Source organism: Mastigoproctus giganteus, chromosome 1 (genome assembly GCF_048544385.1).
Source record: "Mastigoproctus giganteus isolate SK-2022 chromosome 1, ASM4854438v1, whole genome shotgun sequence".
NCBI lineage: Eukaryota > Metazoa > Arthropoda > Arachnida > Uropygi > Thelyphonidae > Mastigoproctus > Mastigoproctus giganteus.
In genome coordinates, this window is record NC_143575.1 from 27,026,301 (window position 1) to 27,045,506 (window position 19,206).

General features: G+C 37.0%; 1 protein-coding gene across 1 annotated transcript in view; it reads left to right on the forward strand.

Annotated features, from left to right (window-relative positions):
- Positions 1-760: 760 nt before the first annotated feature.
- The window catches only part of IntS11 (integrator complex subunit 11), a 171,534-nt gene continuing 153,088 nt past the window's right edge, over positions 761-19,206 (forward strand). The window contains exons 1-2 of the mRNA XM_090379336.1: positions 761-804; positions 16,668-16,679. Of these exons, the coding sequence (XP_090235462.1) occupies positions 777-804; positions 16,668-16,679 (40 nt within the window). The 5' untranslated portion in view covers positions 761-776. The remainder of the gene's footprint in view (positions 805-16,667; positions 16,680-19,206) is intronic.

Genomic DNA, 19,206 nt, shown 5'->3' on the forward strand with positions numbered 1-19,206 from the left:
CTTCTTAGCCTGTCTGCCCAAATTATCTAGATCCTGTTGCAGTAGCACACTGCCATTACTGTCATTAACAACCCTGCCAACCTTTATATCATCTGTAAACTTCGACATTAAGCCTGATATACCTTCATCAATATCATTGATAAATATACAAAACAACAGTGGACCTAACACCGAACCCTGTGGGATTCCACTAATAACATTAGTCCATGAAGAGTAGCACCCATTGATTACTACCCTCTGTCTTCTCCCACTTAACCATCCTTTTATTCATTGTAGCAACTTTCCCTTAATATCATTCTGCTCCAATTTGTACAGTAGTCTTCGATGCGCAACAGTATCAAAAGCTTTCCTGAAATCCAAGTATATGATATCAAAATTATTTTTTGCATCCAGTTCCTTTGTAACCACATCATAATATCCTATCAAATTTGGAGCTCATGTTTACAGAAGTAAACATGTGTTCCAACTAGAAATTTAGCACAACTTCAAGTTCAATGCTACTTTCGCTAGGTGGGAAAAAAAAAAAAAAAAAAAAATATATATATATATATATATATATATATATATATATATTTTTTTTTTTTTTTATTTATTTATTTATTTTTTTCCACACCTAGCGAAAGTAGAGTATTGTGGACTTGATGATGTTCTTATTTTCTAGGTGGAGCTCATGTTTACAACTGTTTGGTTGCATTTTTATTTCTTTTGCGCCGTCTGTGCTTTGTTGTTGTTGTGCGAGTGGTTCTCTCTAGATTTTTTACTGTAATAAGTGGAAAATGCCAGAAATCAAAGTAACTCCATTAGGTATTATCTAATTGGCATCTTTTTAAAGCCATACTGCGTCACTTTAAACAAGGTTTCGTATTAAGTCGAGTTATGAGATGAGTATAGCTCATCTGAAATTTGAAAAGTAAACTGAATAAATAGATAATTACAGTAAACTATGTGTAATATGCCCAGTAATATCAATAACATCCCTAAAACAGGCTTCATGAATGTTCTGTGGGGGATATCAGAGATAGAGGGGTTACTTGATTATAATCCACAATTTGTGATTTTTTTTTTTTTTTTTTTTTTTTAAGGCCATCCTTTATGAAGCTGCTATTATTTTCCTTCAAAATGGAGAAAAGTACTTAAAATTGTTATCTGTCTGTATTTAGGTGTAGATTTTTATGGCCTCAGATGCTGAAGCACAGATGGGATATTGGGAGTAGGGTTTTCATAAATGTGATTAGCATGCTCCAAGCAGAACATGTGACCACATGGCACATTATGAAAGGAAGGGTTTTTGCTTTTGTAAAGGAGAATACAGTGGGCCCAGACAGTTTTTAAATTCTCTACAGTGGAAACAACAGATGATGTTACCAAAAACGAATGGGAAGCATTCAAGCAGATAATCATAGAAGCTACTAAGCTTTTTGTATTAACTAAGAAGTATTGTTTGAGACTTGGACCTAAATGGATATCACATGAGTTTATGAGACATGGCTGAGAAGAAAAGTGCATGGGATGCATATAAATCATTTGGTGATAAAAAGGCTATTGTAGATATAAACTAGTCCGTGATCAAGTTACAAAGGAGGCTTGGCTCGTCTCCTTTTTGTCAACCCCTGACTGCTAGTGTTTACCTAAGTGAAATCTTTTGCAAAGGAAGCAAAGAAAAACAGCAAAGGCTTTACTTATGTAAACACTAGAAGTCAGTAGATGAATCACATTGGTCCACTTGATATTGATGGTTTAGCTGTTGATCATCCTTCTCCGGTTGCTGGCATCCACTTCCCTAAATTCATCGTATATGAATTTAGGGAAGTGGATGCCAGAACTTTTATCAAACTCTAACAAGGAGCTATATGATTTTGTAATAACTGAGAGGAAAGTGGAAGAGAAATTTTTGAAGTTAAACATAAAAAAGGTACATGGAGTGGATGGGATCTATCCAGTTATATTAATGGAGGCAGCAAAGGGCCGACCGGGATAGCCGGGTGGGTCAAGTACCTACCTAGCAACCCAAAGGTCGCGGGTTCGAATCCCGCCTCGGGCTTGGATCAAAGTACTGCAAAAACCTTGGGAGGTGCATTATGGCCACAGAAGCCGATGCGCCAACAACTACTACCAAAAAAAAAAAAAAAAAAGCAGCAAAGGAGTTAAGGAAACCCTTAGTCATAATAATGGAAGTATTTTTGGATTAACTGTTGAAGAAAAATTCAGATCACCTTTCAGGTGATCTGATTGAGGCGTTTAAGGCTTGAGCTGATTAAGGCATTTAATGGGTTGAGCAAACTCATTGCTAATGGGATTTTTCCTCTTACTTAGACTGTACACACGAGGGGGCATAAATTCAAATTGATGGTTGCAGAATACCTGTGTGGAAGTTTGCCTTCAGCTAACTGGTGGTGGATTTCTGAAACAAGCTTCCATCCATTATGGAAATGTATGTTTTGAATAAATTCAAGGCAAACCTACATTATATCGGGTATGCTTTCAGTCAATTAACAATGGACATACTATACTTGGCTTGCATAATGTGCAACTTGTTATTACACATAACTGTTAACAGTGGCAAAGCTTTGAAAACCTAACAATGGTTTACACAAATCTGGAAGAACACACTATTACTGTTTCCTAGGAGCATTGCAATTTTTCTTAACATTTAAAAATTTTAAAAAAATTAAGCAGTTGTGAAATACTGACTCCCACCATCTTTAATAAAGTATATTTCATGTTGTGTAAATACATAGTAAATTATCTTCTAATATGTTTTGCAGTAAGGCATATGTTGTGCTCCTTCCATTTACTGTGAGACCACATTGTGGCTATTATTTATATTAGATGTAATTGGCAATTGTCACTCATGTAAACTTGATAATGGGACATTTATATATACAGGATAGATGAAAAAGTCAGGAAACATGCTTTAGGCTTAATAATGGAAATATTTAAAACAAGTATTTTATAAATACAAACTAGTGGGTTTTTTTTTAGGTTACTTGACCAAGTAATTTTCAATATAAGCTAATAACAAAATCAAGAATAAAAGATGTTTATACTCTCGGACAATCATACGTAAAAATGAATTGCTATGGTAGTTGCATGTGATACCCACTTAATAAAAGGCTGTGTATTTATTTATTTATTTGCTAAACTGTGTGGTTTTAAGTATGCAGTATGTATCTTTGAACAAACTCACTGCCATATAGCTTCTTTAACCTGCAGCACAAAAAAACATATCAAATTGGTTATATAATTTGAAATATTGTACAACCATTCTGTGTGTCCAGACATGTATCTGATTGGCCATGCTCCCTGTAACAACTCCCAGCCAGAGACTTTATCTACACTCCATGCCTGGCCCACTTCCTTTTCGTGAAGGATGGGTAATTGGCTCTCCAACAGCCCTGCAGCTAAGTGGTTGGAGGAACAGACCAAAAACTCAACACTACACTATATAGACCACACAAGAAACATACAATCAATGTCCTTTATAGAGTTTTCTACTGTGATACTGAGTATACTATGTGGAATTGGAGAGACCCCCAGATCCGCATATTATGGGTGTCTCAAAACTATTGGTACAAATGTTTAGGGGAGGTAGGTAACATCTAAAAGAATGTGAATCGCATAGGAACCCATAACCGGAAACGTCACCGTAAGTTGGTACACGGTGCTATTCATCATTTCGAAAATTCGAGGGAAAATTTCTGGTTTACTCATTCAAGCAGTAGTCGCCCCCACGAAGAGCATGCATCGATATACAAACTGTGAGCTGGCAGACACGCCCTAGTGTATGGATTAGCAGAGGGCCTACACGGCGTGCGCCCCTATGTGGCACAACATTGCTTTGCAATAAATGTGTGGGCAGGTATGGTTGGTGACTGCTTAGTCGGCCCATACCTGTTACCATCCTGCATGAACTTCGCTAAATATCGGATCTTTCTTGAACAAGTTCTACAGGGTTACTTGATGATGTTCCAGCAAATGTGAGACGCATCATTTGGTTTCAACACGACGGGGCGCCTGCCCATTATGGAAGGTGTGTTCGTGACCATTTGAACAGGTGTCGATGGATTGGCTGTGGTGGACCTGTTGCCTGGCCCCCCCACGCTCACCTGATTTATCGAGACTTGATTTCTTTCTGTGGAGGGCTCTCAAATCTATCGTGTATGAATCGCGTGTGGAGACAGAAATGGATCTCGTGGCGAGACTCATCTGCACTGCTGCTACTGTCAAAGAAACTCCAGGTGTGTTCGACAGTGTCCGCCAATCCATGCTGCGTTGGTGTCATGCATGCGTCGCATCTCATGGTGGAACCTTCGAGCATCTGTTGTAATATTGTGAAATGCATCCATCTCGTACTCCATTATTAATATTATGTCAAATGTTTGCCACTAATTACTGTGTTGTGTCATTTCAACAAGCAGAAATGACACATATGTCTTGTGTCATTTCTGCTTGTTGTGCCTCTGCTACTACTTTCCCATGACGTTTCTGGTTATGGGTTCCTATATGATTCACATTCCTTTAGATGTTACCTACCTCCCCTAAACGTTTGTACCAATATTTTTGAGACACCCTGTATAACACCCTGTAAAGGCACATAGACACCCTGTGTCTATGCGCCTTTGAAGATAATCACATACATCTTATCCCTTTCTTCAGTATGCACATATATATGTGCAAACTCAAAAATGTAGTATCCAGTTGGCATCCTTACTTTTGCTAATTCAACATGCATAAAGGGGAATAAATTTAAATTGAGGAAGGTTGGTTGCAGGACAGATGTGTGGAAATTTTCTTTCAGCCAGAGATCAGAATTTCTGGAACAAATTTCCACTAGTGTTTTGGAAGTAGGTAAAAAAGTAGAAAGTAAACTGCAGCCATTATCAGTCCACTGCAGGATGGAGTCCTCCTCAACGATTCATTTTGAAAGAGATGGATCATAATCTGCAACACTGGTCCAGTGCAGGTTGGCAGATTGACCGTATTTAGTAATCGGGCTTGAACCCTGGTCTACTCAAACAGCACATGCTACTGCACTCCTGCTCCTGATTGCTCGTTTAACTACTGTACCTACTTCTGCGGTTTTTTTTTTCAGAAACCGCAGAAGTAGGTACAGTAGTTTGAATAAATTTAAGGCAGAATTAGATAAATTACTAGAGGGGAAAGACAGGTGAATGAGAATTTTTTTTTTGGCTGATGATGTATAAGCTTGCTTCCTTCATCATGTGTTACTATTAACACTAATATTATATATGTTTTTTGTGTTTGGGATCTGTGGAGTACACAGTTATAAATATGTTTATCATATGGGAGTATGTATGTAAACCCCATGGGCTCACATCTGGTGAGTATGGGCTTGCCACACCCAGGGCCCTGAGCTGGATATCATTCTTCTCTTCCTTGGTGATTTTCTTTCTCTCTCTCGCTCTCTCTTAGGGTGAGTTAGAAATTTTTTTTTTTTTTTTTTTAGCTGGTGCAGCAAAAAAAGGCTTCCTTGCACCACATGACTACTACTAATAATAATAATATACAAGTATATACATTGTAATGTGAGACCTGCTTTAGGGATGGATTTATGACCTAAACACAATTAAAAAAGTTCATATAAACATAGGTCTGATTTTGCCCTGTTTCCAAGTTACAGCTGTGTTTTTTTTGTATTCTAGTAACTCTCTGCTTACGTTTACAGAAAATACTGAGCATGACTACTTTGCTTGAATACAAGCCTGCAAATGCCTCATCATAGACATACTCACCTGCTCAAAGGTTCCAGCTGTCTGTTGGATTTGCTGGCAGCCTTGTTTTGCACATTGGCAGAGCATTTCAATGTTATCAATTGGTGTGGAATAAACAATGGCTTTCATGTGCCCACAAAACCAAAAATTGAGTGGACTCATGTCTGAGTATTGTGTAGACCAGATAGTGGGACCTGCATGACCTTCCACTTATTAGGGAATCACTCATCCAAAAAATGTGTCTAGTGGCACAGCTAAAATGAGATGGAGTGCCATTGTACACAAACCAAATGCAACGAATGACATCAAGCGTAACATCTTCCAAAAACTCATTTAAACTCATGTTAATGAGTTAAAATTTTTTTTTTTTTTTTATGAAAACTCCAAACACGAGAGGTATTAGAACCTATAGTACTTAGTACCGTGCTTGGGTTGGAGGTTGAGAAGACAAAAGAAGATATTTGTTGACATTAGACTTGAACTTCTGTATACTGTAATTTTCAGGAATTACGTATGAAGGAAGGTTTTTCCAGAAAACAGCAGTTGAATGAATAAACGAGGAAGATGAAAAGTTGGTTCTGTGAGTTTGAAGTTGAATGAATAAACGAGGAAGATGAAAAGTTGGTTGTGTGAGTTTGAAGTTGAATGAATAAACAAGGAAGATGAAAAGTTGGTTCTGTGAGTTTGAAGTTGGACAGTAAATGGATGTCGGCTGGTGGCGGCATGCGTTCGGACTGTTTTGAAAGAGAGAGAGAGTGGGAATTATAGAAGCCAATTCAGAAGAACAGTGCTCATGGAAGTATCTGTAGAAAAGGCATGCAGCAGAAACAGTACGTCTATGAGACAGCAAGTGGAGAGACTCTGTTAGAGATGAGTCATTAATTAACCTAATTGTCCTCTTCTGAATGGAATCTAGAAGCCTGAGAGAGGTTTTGGGGGCACAAGTCCTGATGTGGGAACAATATTCCGTGGTAGGACGGATTTGTGATTTGTACAGAGTGAATAGCTGTTTGGAAGAAAAGTAATGCCAAGAGCGAAAGAGAAAACCAAGTTTTTTAGATGCAGAGGAAGCAATATTTGTAATGTGCTTGTGTCAAGAGAGATTAGAAGTCTGTGTAATCCCCAAAAGAGATATATCATTTTGCTTAGAAATGAGAGTGTCACAAAAGATAAGCATAGGAGCAGAAGAATCATTTTTGCGAGATATAAGGCAAGACTTAAATAATTAAAATCAACTAAGTTGTCTTTTCCCCACTGGAGATCGGCATTTTAGGAATTGGTAGCAGATATTCAAGAAGTTGAAGCTGATCGAGCGGGCCAAGTTTTCTCAAAATGGAAAGTGGAATGCAATGTGCTTTTATCAGCAAAACTATGGATAAGATTTTCAGTCAATGGAAGAACATCATTAATATACAAGAGGAAAAGAGTGGGGAAAGAACTGAACCTTGGGGTACACCAGCATTAGTGGAGAAGTTAGATTGCACTCTTCTCAATGGAATCTAGAAGCCTGATTCTTTTAATTGCCCTCTTCTGAATGGAATCTAGAAGCCTGAGAGAAGTTTTAGGGGCACCGCCCCAGATGTGGGAACAATATTCCATGGTAGGTCGGATTTGCGATTTGTACAGAGTGAACAGCTGTGTGGAAGAAAAGTAACGCTGATTAGTGGAGAAGTTGGAAGACAGAGAGCCATCTACCATCACCCTCAGTGAGCGATCAGAGAGAAAACCATAAGATGAAAGCTTGTTTAGAAGACCTTTATGGAAAACACGATCGAAAGTCTTTGAGATGTCAAGAGCAACTGCTTCTGTTTCACCAAACTTTTCCATTGTATTTGTCCATAAATTGGTAACATAAGCCAGAATATCATCAGTGGATTGACACTGACGGAATCCATACTGGTGATCGTTGACCAGATGGAAGGTTTCTAGGTAGTTTAAGAGTTGGCAGTTAATTGATTTCTCCATTATTTTAGAAAGATTAGAAGTAATTGCAATAGGACGATAATTGGATGGGAGGGATTTGTCACCGTTTTTAGGAACTGGCTTGATATGAGCAAATTTCCAAGCAGAAGGAAAAACACCTCTGGAATAAGAAAGTGAAAAAAGGTGGCAAAGAACAGGAGTAAGTTCATGAGCACAGGTTTTGGGAACAAGTGGAGAAATACCATCAGGACCTGGAGCTTTCTTATCATCCCACCATCGTGAAGGTGCAAGCAGAGGATTTGGTTGTCACAGACCATCTGGACTTTTCCAAAATTGGGTCCACTTGACTTGAATGTCACCCTAATATCAGTTCCATCAGCATTTTTGATTCCCAGGTAGCAAGTACAGCTTGTCTGGCATATCTGAGAGAATGTCTATGACAACCTCAAGGACCTGTAAATGAGTAACTTCTTCCAAAAACTCATCTTAATCTCCCAGATAGAACAATAGGCCAGATTAAATTGTTCACGCATAATTGTAGCTGTTCCTTGATTGAAAAATGGCATGTGGATTTTCTTTAGTCCTTCGATGAACATTGTGAAAATTGACCACACCATCCCTAGCAAATCGAGATTCATCAGTAAACAATACAGAGGATAAGAAAGGCTAATACGAGCTCACATCTGTAGGAACTAAGTACGTAAACTTCTTGTGTTGGGAAGTCACTTTAGTAAGTCCTTGTACTCTCCGAAGATAAAATGGATAAAGTGTAAAATTCTCCACATAATCATATGTTCCACATCCTCTGCTATCCTTCAATGATGTTGCTATCATTTTCTTCAATGTGATTGAGAATCTGTTCTTCCAAATCACAGTTCCAAATCTAAAACTCGTTTTCTAAATGAGCCAGTTTCTGTAAGGCATTCATATATTCTCTGAAAGGTCTTATTTTGCACATGATGATTAGGGAAGTTTTCTGCCTATAGATGTCTTGCCTCAGCTGTATTGCATCTAGCAAGTCCATCCATGAGATGCATGTCTTCCAACTCTTGATTTGAATAAGCCTCTATTATCGCAGCAAATGCATAATATCAAAATGTTAATAACAAGCTCCAAATGTAGTGTCCTTATCATGAGAACTAACTGTTATTACTCAAAGAACACTATGGGGCCCTTGTTTACATAACAACAGCAAGGTCCTCTATGAGATATAGAGCATTGTTTGCAAACAGTTGAATGGAACCAGCAATGTGAACTCAATTTGTAGAAAGAACTGCTGGAACACAAAAATTTAACTCGAAAATCAGACCTAGGTTTACATGAAGTTTTTTATTGTTTTTAGGTTCTAAATTGATCCCTAAAGTGGGCCCACATGTTAGGATACACCCTGTATATGTGATTTTCAGTGTAGACAACCTGTGGTATCTACGTATGTATCTGTTTGGTGAGTCATTTCAATTGTCTGTTTATGTACAAATATAATGAATATAACATATGGTAGCACTTAGTTGAATATTTCTATACTAGAAATATTAAAGTGGATGCTGCCATTTGTTATCAGTGTTTCCAAGTAATTGTAACACAGTTTACAATAGCTGGTGGTAAGAAAGTAGCTTTGAAAATCTTCAGTTGCCCAATTTGGGCTTACAAAAGACAACACTGAGTAAATTCTGGATTTCTGATCAACAAGTTAATGAAGTTTATACGTAGATGGATGTAGAGAATACTTCATCAGAAAAAGTAACAGTAGGCTTTTTTATTATTTTGTTTTCGATTTTTCTCATGATTTTTGTAATGATTATTTTAAAAATCTAATTTTATTTTTGACAATAATTTCATATTGGTCAGTTAATTTGAGCCAAACAGTGAACAAATTATAAGCCTGAAACAGATTTAATCACCTCATTAAGGACAATTACATATAAAAAGAAGTATATGGGAACATTTAGGATACCTCTGTAAGCCTGCTATTTTTATATTAAATTTCTTTTTAAAATATTTTTCATTTTTTTTATTATTTCAAGAATCTATTTCTTTCAGTTTATCTGCTTAACTGGCATGAAATTCATTTACTTGGCTTGCAAAGCTAGCTGTGGATTACGAAATTGAAAATGAGTCAGCTGCAGTCTGAGATTTATTATTATTTTTTTGCTTTTCAGATTATTCAATATTTGTTTAAAAAAGGTTGGCCTTCCCTCATCTAAATTGTCAAAAACATTGTCTCATGTCCAGGAGGGTCAGTAGTAAACTTTTGATTAGAAATTAAAAGAAATTTAAACTTCTTTGGTCACAATATCATATCATATAACTTATCCCATTTAGCAGTTCAGATAGTCTTAATTATGTTTGCCGTTTTTGAATCAGTACAAAGTATAGTGAAATTCTTCTGGCTTCCTAACACTTTATAGGACAGTCAGGTTGTTAGTTCTTTCTAAACTTGATAAACAAATTGTGAAGGAATACCACCTTTACTACTTTGGGTGAGTGAACAGTAGATCTGATATTTTCCCCAACACTGTATCTAAGTTATTACTCCTTTTGCAATAGGCTTTCCAGGCACATGTACATAAAATGTCTTTAAATATTATTTTATTTTTATTTTGAATTTGTAGTCAAATATTACATTGCGATTATTGTTAAAAATAAAATAAAAATTTCTTTAAAAAAATAAATAAATTAAAAAAATATATAAAAACATAAAAAATAAAAATTAGTCATTACTTTTTTTTTTCTTTGCAATATATATTATTTGATTCAGTTTTGCCAGCTTCTGTATTCAAATTTCTGAGAATTTCTTCAATTTTGGCATGTGTGGAAGTTGATTGAGAAACAACATGGCTCTCTACAGTTTCAAGAGAATTTGTACATATGCAGGTATAATTTGCTAAACAACATTGGCAGAACCTTGAAAATGTGCATGTCCATGCTCATTTGATTCCTTACATGAAAAGAAAATGTGTACACAAGAAATTTTGGTACATATGTATTGTTTGAAAAAAGATTTGAAATATCTATATCAACATTGGACAAGGATATTATAAAAACTCCAAGGAGCTTGGGTGGTTGAAATACTGCAGTAATAAATTCTTTTGATGAGCCAAAAAAACAAGGATGCCACTACCCTTAGAATCTCTTCTACATGAATAAATAAGTTTTCTTTTATTATGGGGTTAAGATATTAAAATTTATAGATTGCATCTTCCTTAATCTTTTGACATTTGGAAAAAATTCATTGGAGCTTTGGTATCATTTTAGCATTAGCATCAGCCAAAAAAAAAAAAAAAAAAAATCTGCCCATTTCACCCCGCCATTCGTTCCAAATACCTGTACAGCTCAGATTTAAATTTATTTAGGCTACCAACTTCCACAACAAGGGATGGAAGTCTGTTCCGCCAACCGACTTGTTAGCTAAAGGCAAATTTCTGCCCAAACTCACTACCTGTTAGCTAAAGGCAAATTTCTGCACATCTATTCTACAACTGTCTTTCCTCAATTTTAATCTGTGATCCCTCAGGTTCTTAATTTGAGCAAGAGGAAGAATCCCATCAGCATTCAGCTTATTCAACCCATTCAAGGCCTTATATACCTCAATCAGATCAACTCACAGGTGCCTACTCTCCGGGCACTGCAATTTGCAGAACTTAAGCCTTTGTTCCTCTCACCAATCTCGTTGCCCTTCTTTGTACTCATTCTAGCAACTCTACATCCTTCCTAAAATGAGGCCTCCAGACCTGTACACAGTACTCAAGGTGTGGCCCGACCATTGCCTTGTGCAACAGGATAATCACCTCCCTGTCCCTGCTAGCAAAATTCCTATATATCATTGACAAGACTCTATGACCTGCCCTGGCAGCCCATCTATACTGCTCAGTGAACTTCATATTTGACTGCACAATTACCCCAGTAATTTTCACTTTCCACTTCCATGAGTGTAATACCACACAGTTGGTACGTTTCTCTTCAGTTATTGTTACCCAAAAGCAGTATTTTGCATTTGTCAATATTAAACTTCAGTTGCCACTTCTCAGCCCATTTGCCCACCTTATCTAGATCCAGTTGGAGTAGCATACTGTCTTTACTGTCGTTAACAATCCTGCCAGCCTTTGTATCATCTGTAAACTTGGACGTTAAACCTGATATAATTTCATCAATATCATTGATAAATATACAAAAGAACAATGGGCCCAACACTGAACTCTGGGGAATTCCACTAATAACATTTGTCCACGAAGAGCAGTGTCCATTGATTACAACTCTTTGTCATCTCCCACTCAACCATCCCTTTATCCATTGTAGCAACTTACCTTTAATGCCATACTGCTCCAATTTATACAGCAGTCTTCCATGTGCAACAGTGTCAAAAGCTTTTTTGAAATCCAAGTATATGATATTAGAATTATTTTTGGCATTCAGTTCCTTTGTGACCATCATAGTATCCTATCAAATTGGTCAAACAAGACCTCCCTTTAACAAACCCATGCTGTGTCTTAACTATTACTGCAGTCTTGTCTAGATGGTCCTGCAATACTTCTTCAACCAGTGATTCCATTATTTTCCCTGGAACACAAGTTCAACTAACAGGTCTATAGTTACTGTCACCTTTTGAATCTCTTTTGTGAATTCGTGATACATTTGCACACCTCCAGTCCATGGGGACCTCTCCTGAGTCCAAGGATGCTGTCATAATTATGGCTAAGGGTTTGCTTACTTCCTTTGCTGTCTCCCTTAATGTAACTGGATAGATCCCACCTACCCCAGGTGCCTTTTTTATGTTTAACTTCAACAATTTCTCCACTTTGCTCTCAGTTATTACCAAATCACTTAGCTTCCTGTTAGTTTGATAAACTTCTGGCACTACCCTCATTGAATAATAATAACCTTCTTTATCGCTGCCAAGTGCAGTACATGTACTAGGAACAATAATTCTCATCATGGTGACATGGCCAGGAGTTTTACATTATATATGTGATTAAATTGGTAAAAATTAAAGTTATATGGGAAATTATGAGTTGCACAAAATTAAACATGTAAAAATGAAATTATAATAATAGGAAAATATAATGAGGAAAGGAACGTCATAACCCAGTTTGGAAGAATTTATCCCAGTTCAACGAATGCAATCTACTCGAGGAGCATGTGACAGTATTTGTAGTCAGTAGCCATTTTCTGTAGGTTGACTCCAAGACGGAACAGTGCCTGAATTTTGGGGAGTGCCTGGGCAGGTAGGAACCGACTACACAGTTTCAACTGGTTGTATTTGAGGATTAGTGTGGGGTCTAACCTCAAGGATGGCAGAGGATTGTGCCACTGACAGAAATCCCAGATGTTTGTGGCGATTATCACTCCTATGTACATTTTTAATGTAGTCATTAAATACCTGCTGTCAATTAATCTCAGGAGCCTAGGTACATTTAGCTGCTCAGCCATGTCAGTTGTTCTCAATTGAGAGGGTCGGCAATGTTTATATGTGATCCATTTTAGGGTCCAGTATCCACACAAGAACACCGGTTTTTGAAGTGAGGGCGATGCTGATCCCAAATTTCAGCAGCGTATAAAATAACCGGATAAACAGCGGCTTGAAGATATCTGGTAGGGCACCTCCGTAGCCAGTTGGGCAGGAACAGCACATGCTTCTTGATTAGAACGGAGTTTGAGCCCGTGACCACCAAATACGGAGGATGCAGAAAGGTCAGGGAATGATCACCGCATATCCTCGGAGCAATATGGCCTTAGTTGCTAATGCTTCTAAAAACCAAATAACATATCTGGTAGTGGTTGCAGCATCGTTGGAATGAAGTAAGTGCTGCTTGGCTCTCCAGCGTAGGGTGTTAAATCGCTTCCGGAGGTATTCTGTGTGAATATTAAATTTCAGCTTTGGATCAAAATAGACACCGAGGTCCTTATGGCAGGTAACCACTGAGATGAGACTTCCCAAAACTGATGGTTGAATTACTATTGGTTGCTGTTTCAATGAGTAAATCATTATTGCAGATTTTGAAGAGTTAAGGTTCAACCCAAACATCTTCAAGTAAGTTGAAAGAGTGGTCAAGTTCTCTGTGATTGAAGACGTAATTGCCATTGGGTTGGCAAACGGTGGGATTAAGGTAAAAAACTTTATATCGTCAGCATATGTTAGATACTATATGCCGACAATATACAATAGACTCTCGATTTTCCAGGATAGATGGTAAAAAACAAATCCCTGATAATCGATTTCCCAGTTAATCCAAAAATACAAAAGTCCCCGACATACGTAAGAGATATGTTCAAGGACTTCTTACTTTGTTGAGTTTTACGTAACTTAGAAATGACTAATAACATATTGCTACTATATTATTATTGACAAATCTGAATTCTGTGTGATACTTGTTAATGTTTGGCCATTTTGATACATCCTTATTATAATGATTCCTTAGAGATTTAACAGATACACCGTTTTCAAACTTTTGAATAATTTCAAGTTTTTGTTTAACTAAAAACACAACTCTTTGGCATTTACCCATCATTTTCGCAATTTCTAAACAAAAAAAAAAAAAAAAAAAAAAAAAAAATTTACTATAAAAAAACTTCCGACATTCCTGACAAATAACAAAACAAAATTTGTCCTTTTGTGCTCCAATGGAACACAACAATTGACGCGATGCACTAAAACAAACCAGACATTTGGTCTCTCTCTCTCTTTTTTTTGAATGGCAGGTGTGAAAACAGCGGGGATTGCAAGATAATAGGTACACTAATCTCCCAATGACCACTTATAATGCCGCTTGTCACTTATTTACGACTTGCAAAATATCTGTTTATACCTATTCTAGTTATTGCTTGAATTTTATGATTTCTGGTTGATTTTTTTTTTTTAATTTGGAGTCTTGAAGTGTCCCAGTTAATCAAGAGTCTGCTGTTATACCCCTCATGTGTGAATGTAGATGCAAAATACTCATTCAGTTTTATCAGCTACCTGAACATGATCTTCAATAGTCAACCCATCTATGTTAAATGGTCCAATCTGATTCATCCCTTTCCTTCTAGAGTTTACATAAGTAAAGAATTCTTTGCTCTTTTTCTTTGCATCATTTGCCAAAGATTTCTCTTAATCTGTCTTCGCCTGCCTAACTTCCTTTGTGACTTGATTACAAACTAGTTTACATCTGCCCTAGGCTTTTGTGTCACCTGATACTTTATATGCATCCCATACATTTTTCTTCTCTGCCACGTGCCTCATTAGTTCATCTGACATCCATTTAGGCCTAACTATGAACAGTATTTCTTAGTTGGAATGAAAAGCCTAGTAGCCTCCAAAATTAAGTCCCCGAAGGCTTCCCATTTAGAATTCAACTTTGGTAACATCATCAGTTGATACCACTGTACAGAATTTAAAAACTGTCTGAGACCCCTGTAGACACCTTTACGGAAGCAAAAGTCCTTCCCTTTAGCTTTGATGGTAGTTACATCTTTAAATAATTCCCACAGCAGTACATTGTGATCACTGTCACCCAGTGGTTCCTTTATCTGGAAATTCTTAATGCATGAATAATCATTGCTGATAATCAGGTCAAGAGTATTACTCCCTCTGGTTGCCTGTCGAACATGTTGCTATAGAAAACAGTCATCCAATAAATTCACAAAATTCTTGCTAGTGTGCGAATGACCAATCCACAAGTTCCAGTCAATATTTGGAAAGTTAAAATCCCCCATTATAAGACATTCTGATTTACTGGCCCACTCTATTTCTCGCACAATTGTTCATTATACTCATCAGATTCATTAGGCCTATAACGTACACCTACTCTTATTTTTCCTTTCCCAGTGCTTATGGCATGCCAAACAGACTCGGCATTGCATTGTCCACCAAACATCAATTGGATACACTTCCTTAGATTTTATGTGTTTCTTAACTAACAGTATAACTCCTCCTCCTTTCCTTTCTGTACACATTGTACTCCCCAAATTCCAATTCTGCACTGCTTATGTCTGTGTGACATCATGTCTCTGATATTCCAACAATATCTGCCTGTGACGTCTTGACTAGCACTTCAACTCATCAAATTTATTAACTATACTCCTAGCATTGGTGCATGCAAGTATACGTGCACCTGTTTTTACTCTTAGTTACCCTAACACAGCCCATGTATTTATTTGTTCCATGTATTTATTTATTAGATTTCCAGGACTCCCAGGGGTCCTGGAAATCTCCATTGCAATGCTTTCCACACTGCTGCTCATTCCAATAGGAGCAGTGCAAGAATCACTTTTGCCTCTGCCTGCGGCCACTGTTAACCTTTTAGTCTGTGAAATCCCCCCAACCTAGAAGTTTTCCGACCCACCTAACATTGCCTCAATAGCATCAGCAAATATTCTTGCACCCTTTCTGTTTAAATGTACCCCATCCCTGTAGAATCAGCCTCTCCTGTCAACAAACACAGACCAGGCTGAAAAAATTCTACCCCTTGAGCCTTGCACAATCTCTCCAGGGCCGAATTGATCGGCAAGGCTCTCATCACATACTTTCTCCTATCGTGTCTGGGCAGAATTGCAGACATTTTCACATTCAACTCTAACTCGCGACTTTTTTTCAACATTGAACTGTACTTGTTGAGTGAATCTGCAGATCCCTTACTCTTAATGTCATTAGTTCCAACGTGTACAACAATATCACATTTTGTGCCCTTAAAAGATGATATCTGCTCTACACCTTTTGATTATTATATAACAAAAATTTCCAATTTTTTAACAGAGAAAATAAAAAATATTTCTTGAGAGATATGGTTGCTGGTTTCCTTATTGCTAACTTAAAGTTAAATTTTTTTAAAAAAAAAATGGGCTTAAGTAAAAGAAACTAGATGCCGAGGAATGTAATTTTAATGAGATTTTAATTTAATGAACTGTTTAGTGAAATTTTTCAGTTATATGATTTCATTGCTTAGAAACTACCAATTAATATCATTCTTATTTAATACTGTGATTTTTTTAAATGAAATTCTATATTTCTTTTTCTTTTCTTTTTTTTTTCTATAGGAGCTGGTCAAGGTAAGTTTCTGTGTGGGTGTTTGCAATGAGAAAGGATGTCCAAAAGAAAGGAAGTATATTTTTATAAAAGTTTTTAAAACAGAAAGATAACACTTTCTTCTATTAATAAGATTGCTTATATATTAGTGAAGGATAACCAAATCAACCTAGCCTTGGTTTATTGTGAATCTTTGCTTATTACTTACCTTCACGGAGCACACCATGACTAGAGTAGTTGATATTCCAGGTAAAACTCATCTTGATGCACACATCAACTACTTGGTGTCTGTGTGTTAAAACTATATATGGTATATAGTTTTGACTTCATTTTATGGGATTCCATAGAATTATATGTTAATTCTATGTAACGTGGTTTGCATTAGATATTCATTTCTCCCTACTTATAGTGTATATGGGGAATTAGCTATCACACGATTATTTAGGCCTCCCTCTTCCATCCAGCATATGCAAACATCAATATTTGCATACAGTGAGAAAGAATAATTATGTAGACATTCATCTTTAAAGGAATCTGTAAAAACAGGCTTTCTACTTCATCCTCTGAGATAGAAAAGATAGACATATCATCCAGAACTATGTGGCTTGTTTTAGAAAAGTTTTGTCTGTCAAGACACTTGCTTAGAAAAGCTTTACATCTGCCTAGACATTTGTGCTAAAGAACTATCATTATATATTCACAGCATCTGATTTTTTAAAACCCTTTTCAAAATGAGTTCCTGAAAGTGCATAGATTCTGAGTAGCAATTTTATTATTTTTTTTTTACTATTGGATGGCTCTGTGGGAGTTTTACTTCCTGAGTTTGGAAAATAATCCTTGCCTACATTTGGAAATTAACAGATCTGCAATTTTGATTTTTTTCTGATTTTTCACTTGGCAAGTTGTACATACATGCCTTTAAATATTAATTTATTCTCATTTTGACTTGATTGTCCAACATTAAGACAGAAATTATTGTCAAAAATTAAATCCAAATTTTAAAAAAATCACAAAAAAAAAAACAGCCCAGAAAAATTTGTAAAAAAAATTTACCTCTTTTTTTCATGGTGTGATCTCGTCTTCCTCCTCCACCTTTGATTTTTAAAACTTATTTTCATGTTTCCATCTATAAAACAGTCTGCTATTAGTTGGAAACAAGTAAGAGGTAGAAGCACGTACTGGAAGATTTCAAATTAATGGGTGCTGCCCTTCGTGGACTAATGTTATTAGTGGAGCCCCACAGGGTTCGGTGTTGGGTCCTCTGTTGTTTTGTATATTTACAATGTTATTGATGAAGGTATATCAGGCTTAGTGTCGAAGTTTGCAGATGATACAAAGGTTGGCAGGGTTGTTAATGGCAGTGTGCTACTGCAACAGGATCTAGATAATTTGGGCAGACAGGCTAAGAAGTGGCAACTGAAGTTTAACCTTGACAAATGCAAAGCACTGCATATGGGTAGAAGTAACCCCAGAGAAACGTACCAACTGTGTGGTACTACACTTAAGGTGGTAGAAAATGAAAAAGACCTGGGAGTAATTGTGCAGTAGATGTGAAGTTTTCTGAGCAATGCAGACAGGCTGCCAGGGCAGGTCATGGGGTTTTGTCAATGATATATAGGAATTTTGCTAGCAGGGAAAAGGAGGTGATTGTCCCTCTGTATAAAGCAATGGTCAGGCCAGGCTCTGAGTACTGCGTACAGGTCTGGAGGTGTAATTTTAGGAAGGATGTAGATTTGCTTGAACGTGTACAGAGAAGGGCAACATGATTGGTGAGGGGAATGAAGGCATCCTCTTACCAAGAGAGGCTTACGTTCTGCAAATTGCAGTGGCTGGAGACTAGGCACCTGCGCGGTGATCTGATTGAGGTGTATAAGGCCTTGAATGGGTTGAGCACACTGAATTCTGGTGGGATCTTTCCACTTGTTCAGATTACGAACCTAAGGGGGCATAAATTCAAATTAAGAAGAGACAGATGTAGAATAGATGTGCGGAAATTTGCCTTTAGCCAGCGGGTGGTTAATTGTTGGAACAAACTTCCATCTGTCGTTGTGGAAGTTGATAGGTTAAATAAATTTAAGGAGAAACTGATGTGATTTTTTTTTTTTTTTTTGGCTGATGCTGCATAAGCTCATACACTTGCTTTCTTGCATCACACTACTACTACTACTAGTAATGGATGCATTATTTGAATCATATATGAAGTGAACCTGAAAAACTCTCTCTCTCTCTCTCTCTCTCTCTCTCTCTCACACACACACACACACACACATGTGCATGCACAAACATGCATGTGTATGCACTTCTCAGGGCCCACAAATTAAAAAAAATATATCTACATACTCCAAAGAAGGGTTAGTGTTCTTTCTCATTGGCTGCTGGAACTAGAACTGTTGAGGCACCAGAAACAGCATTGTTAACAGGATTTAGATAAAGCATTTTGTACTGGTTGGATACTTAAACTGTATTTGTGTGGAAATAGTAATTTCCACACAAATCTTTGTCCCTAATCATAAAGGAAGATAATGCCAATGGAGCATCCATTCTTACATG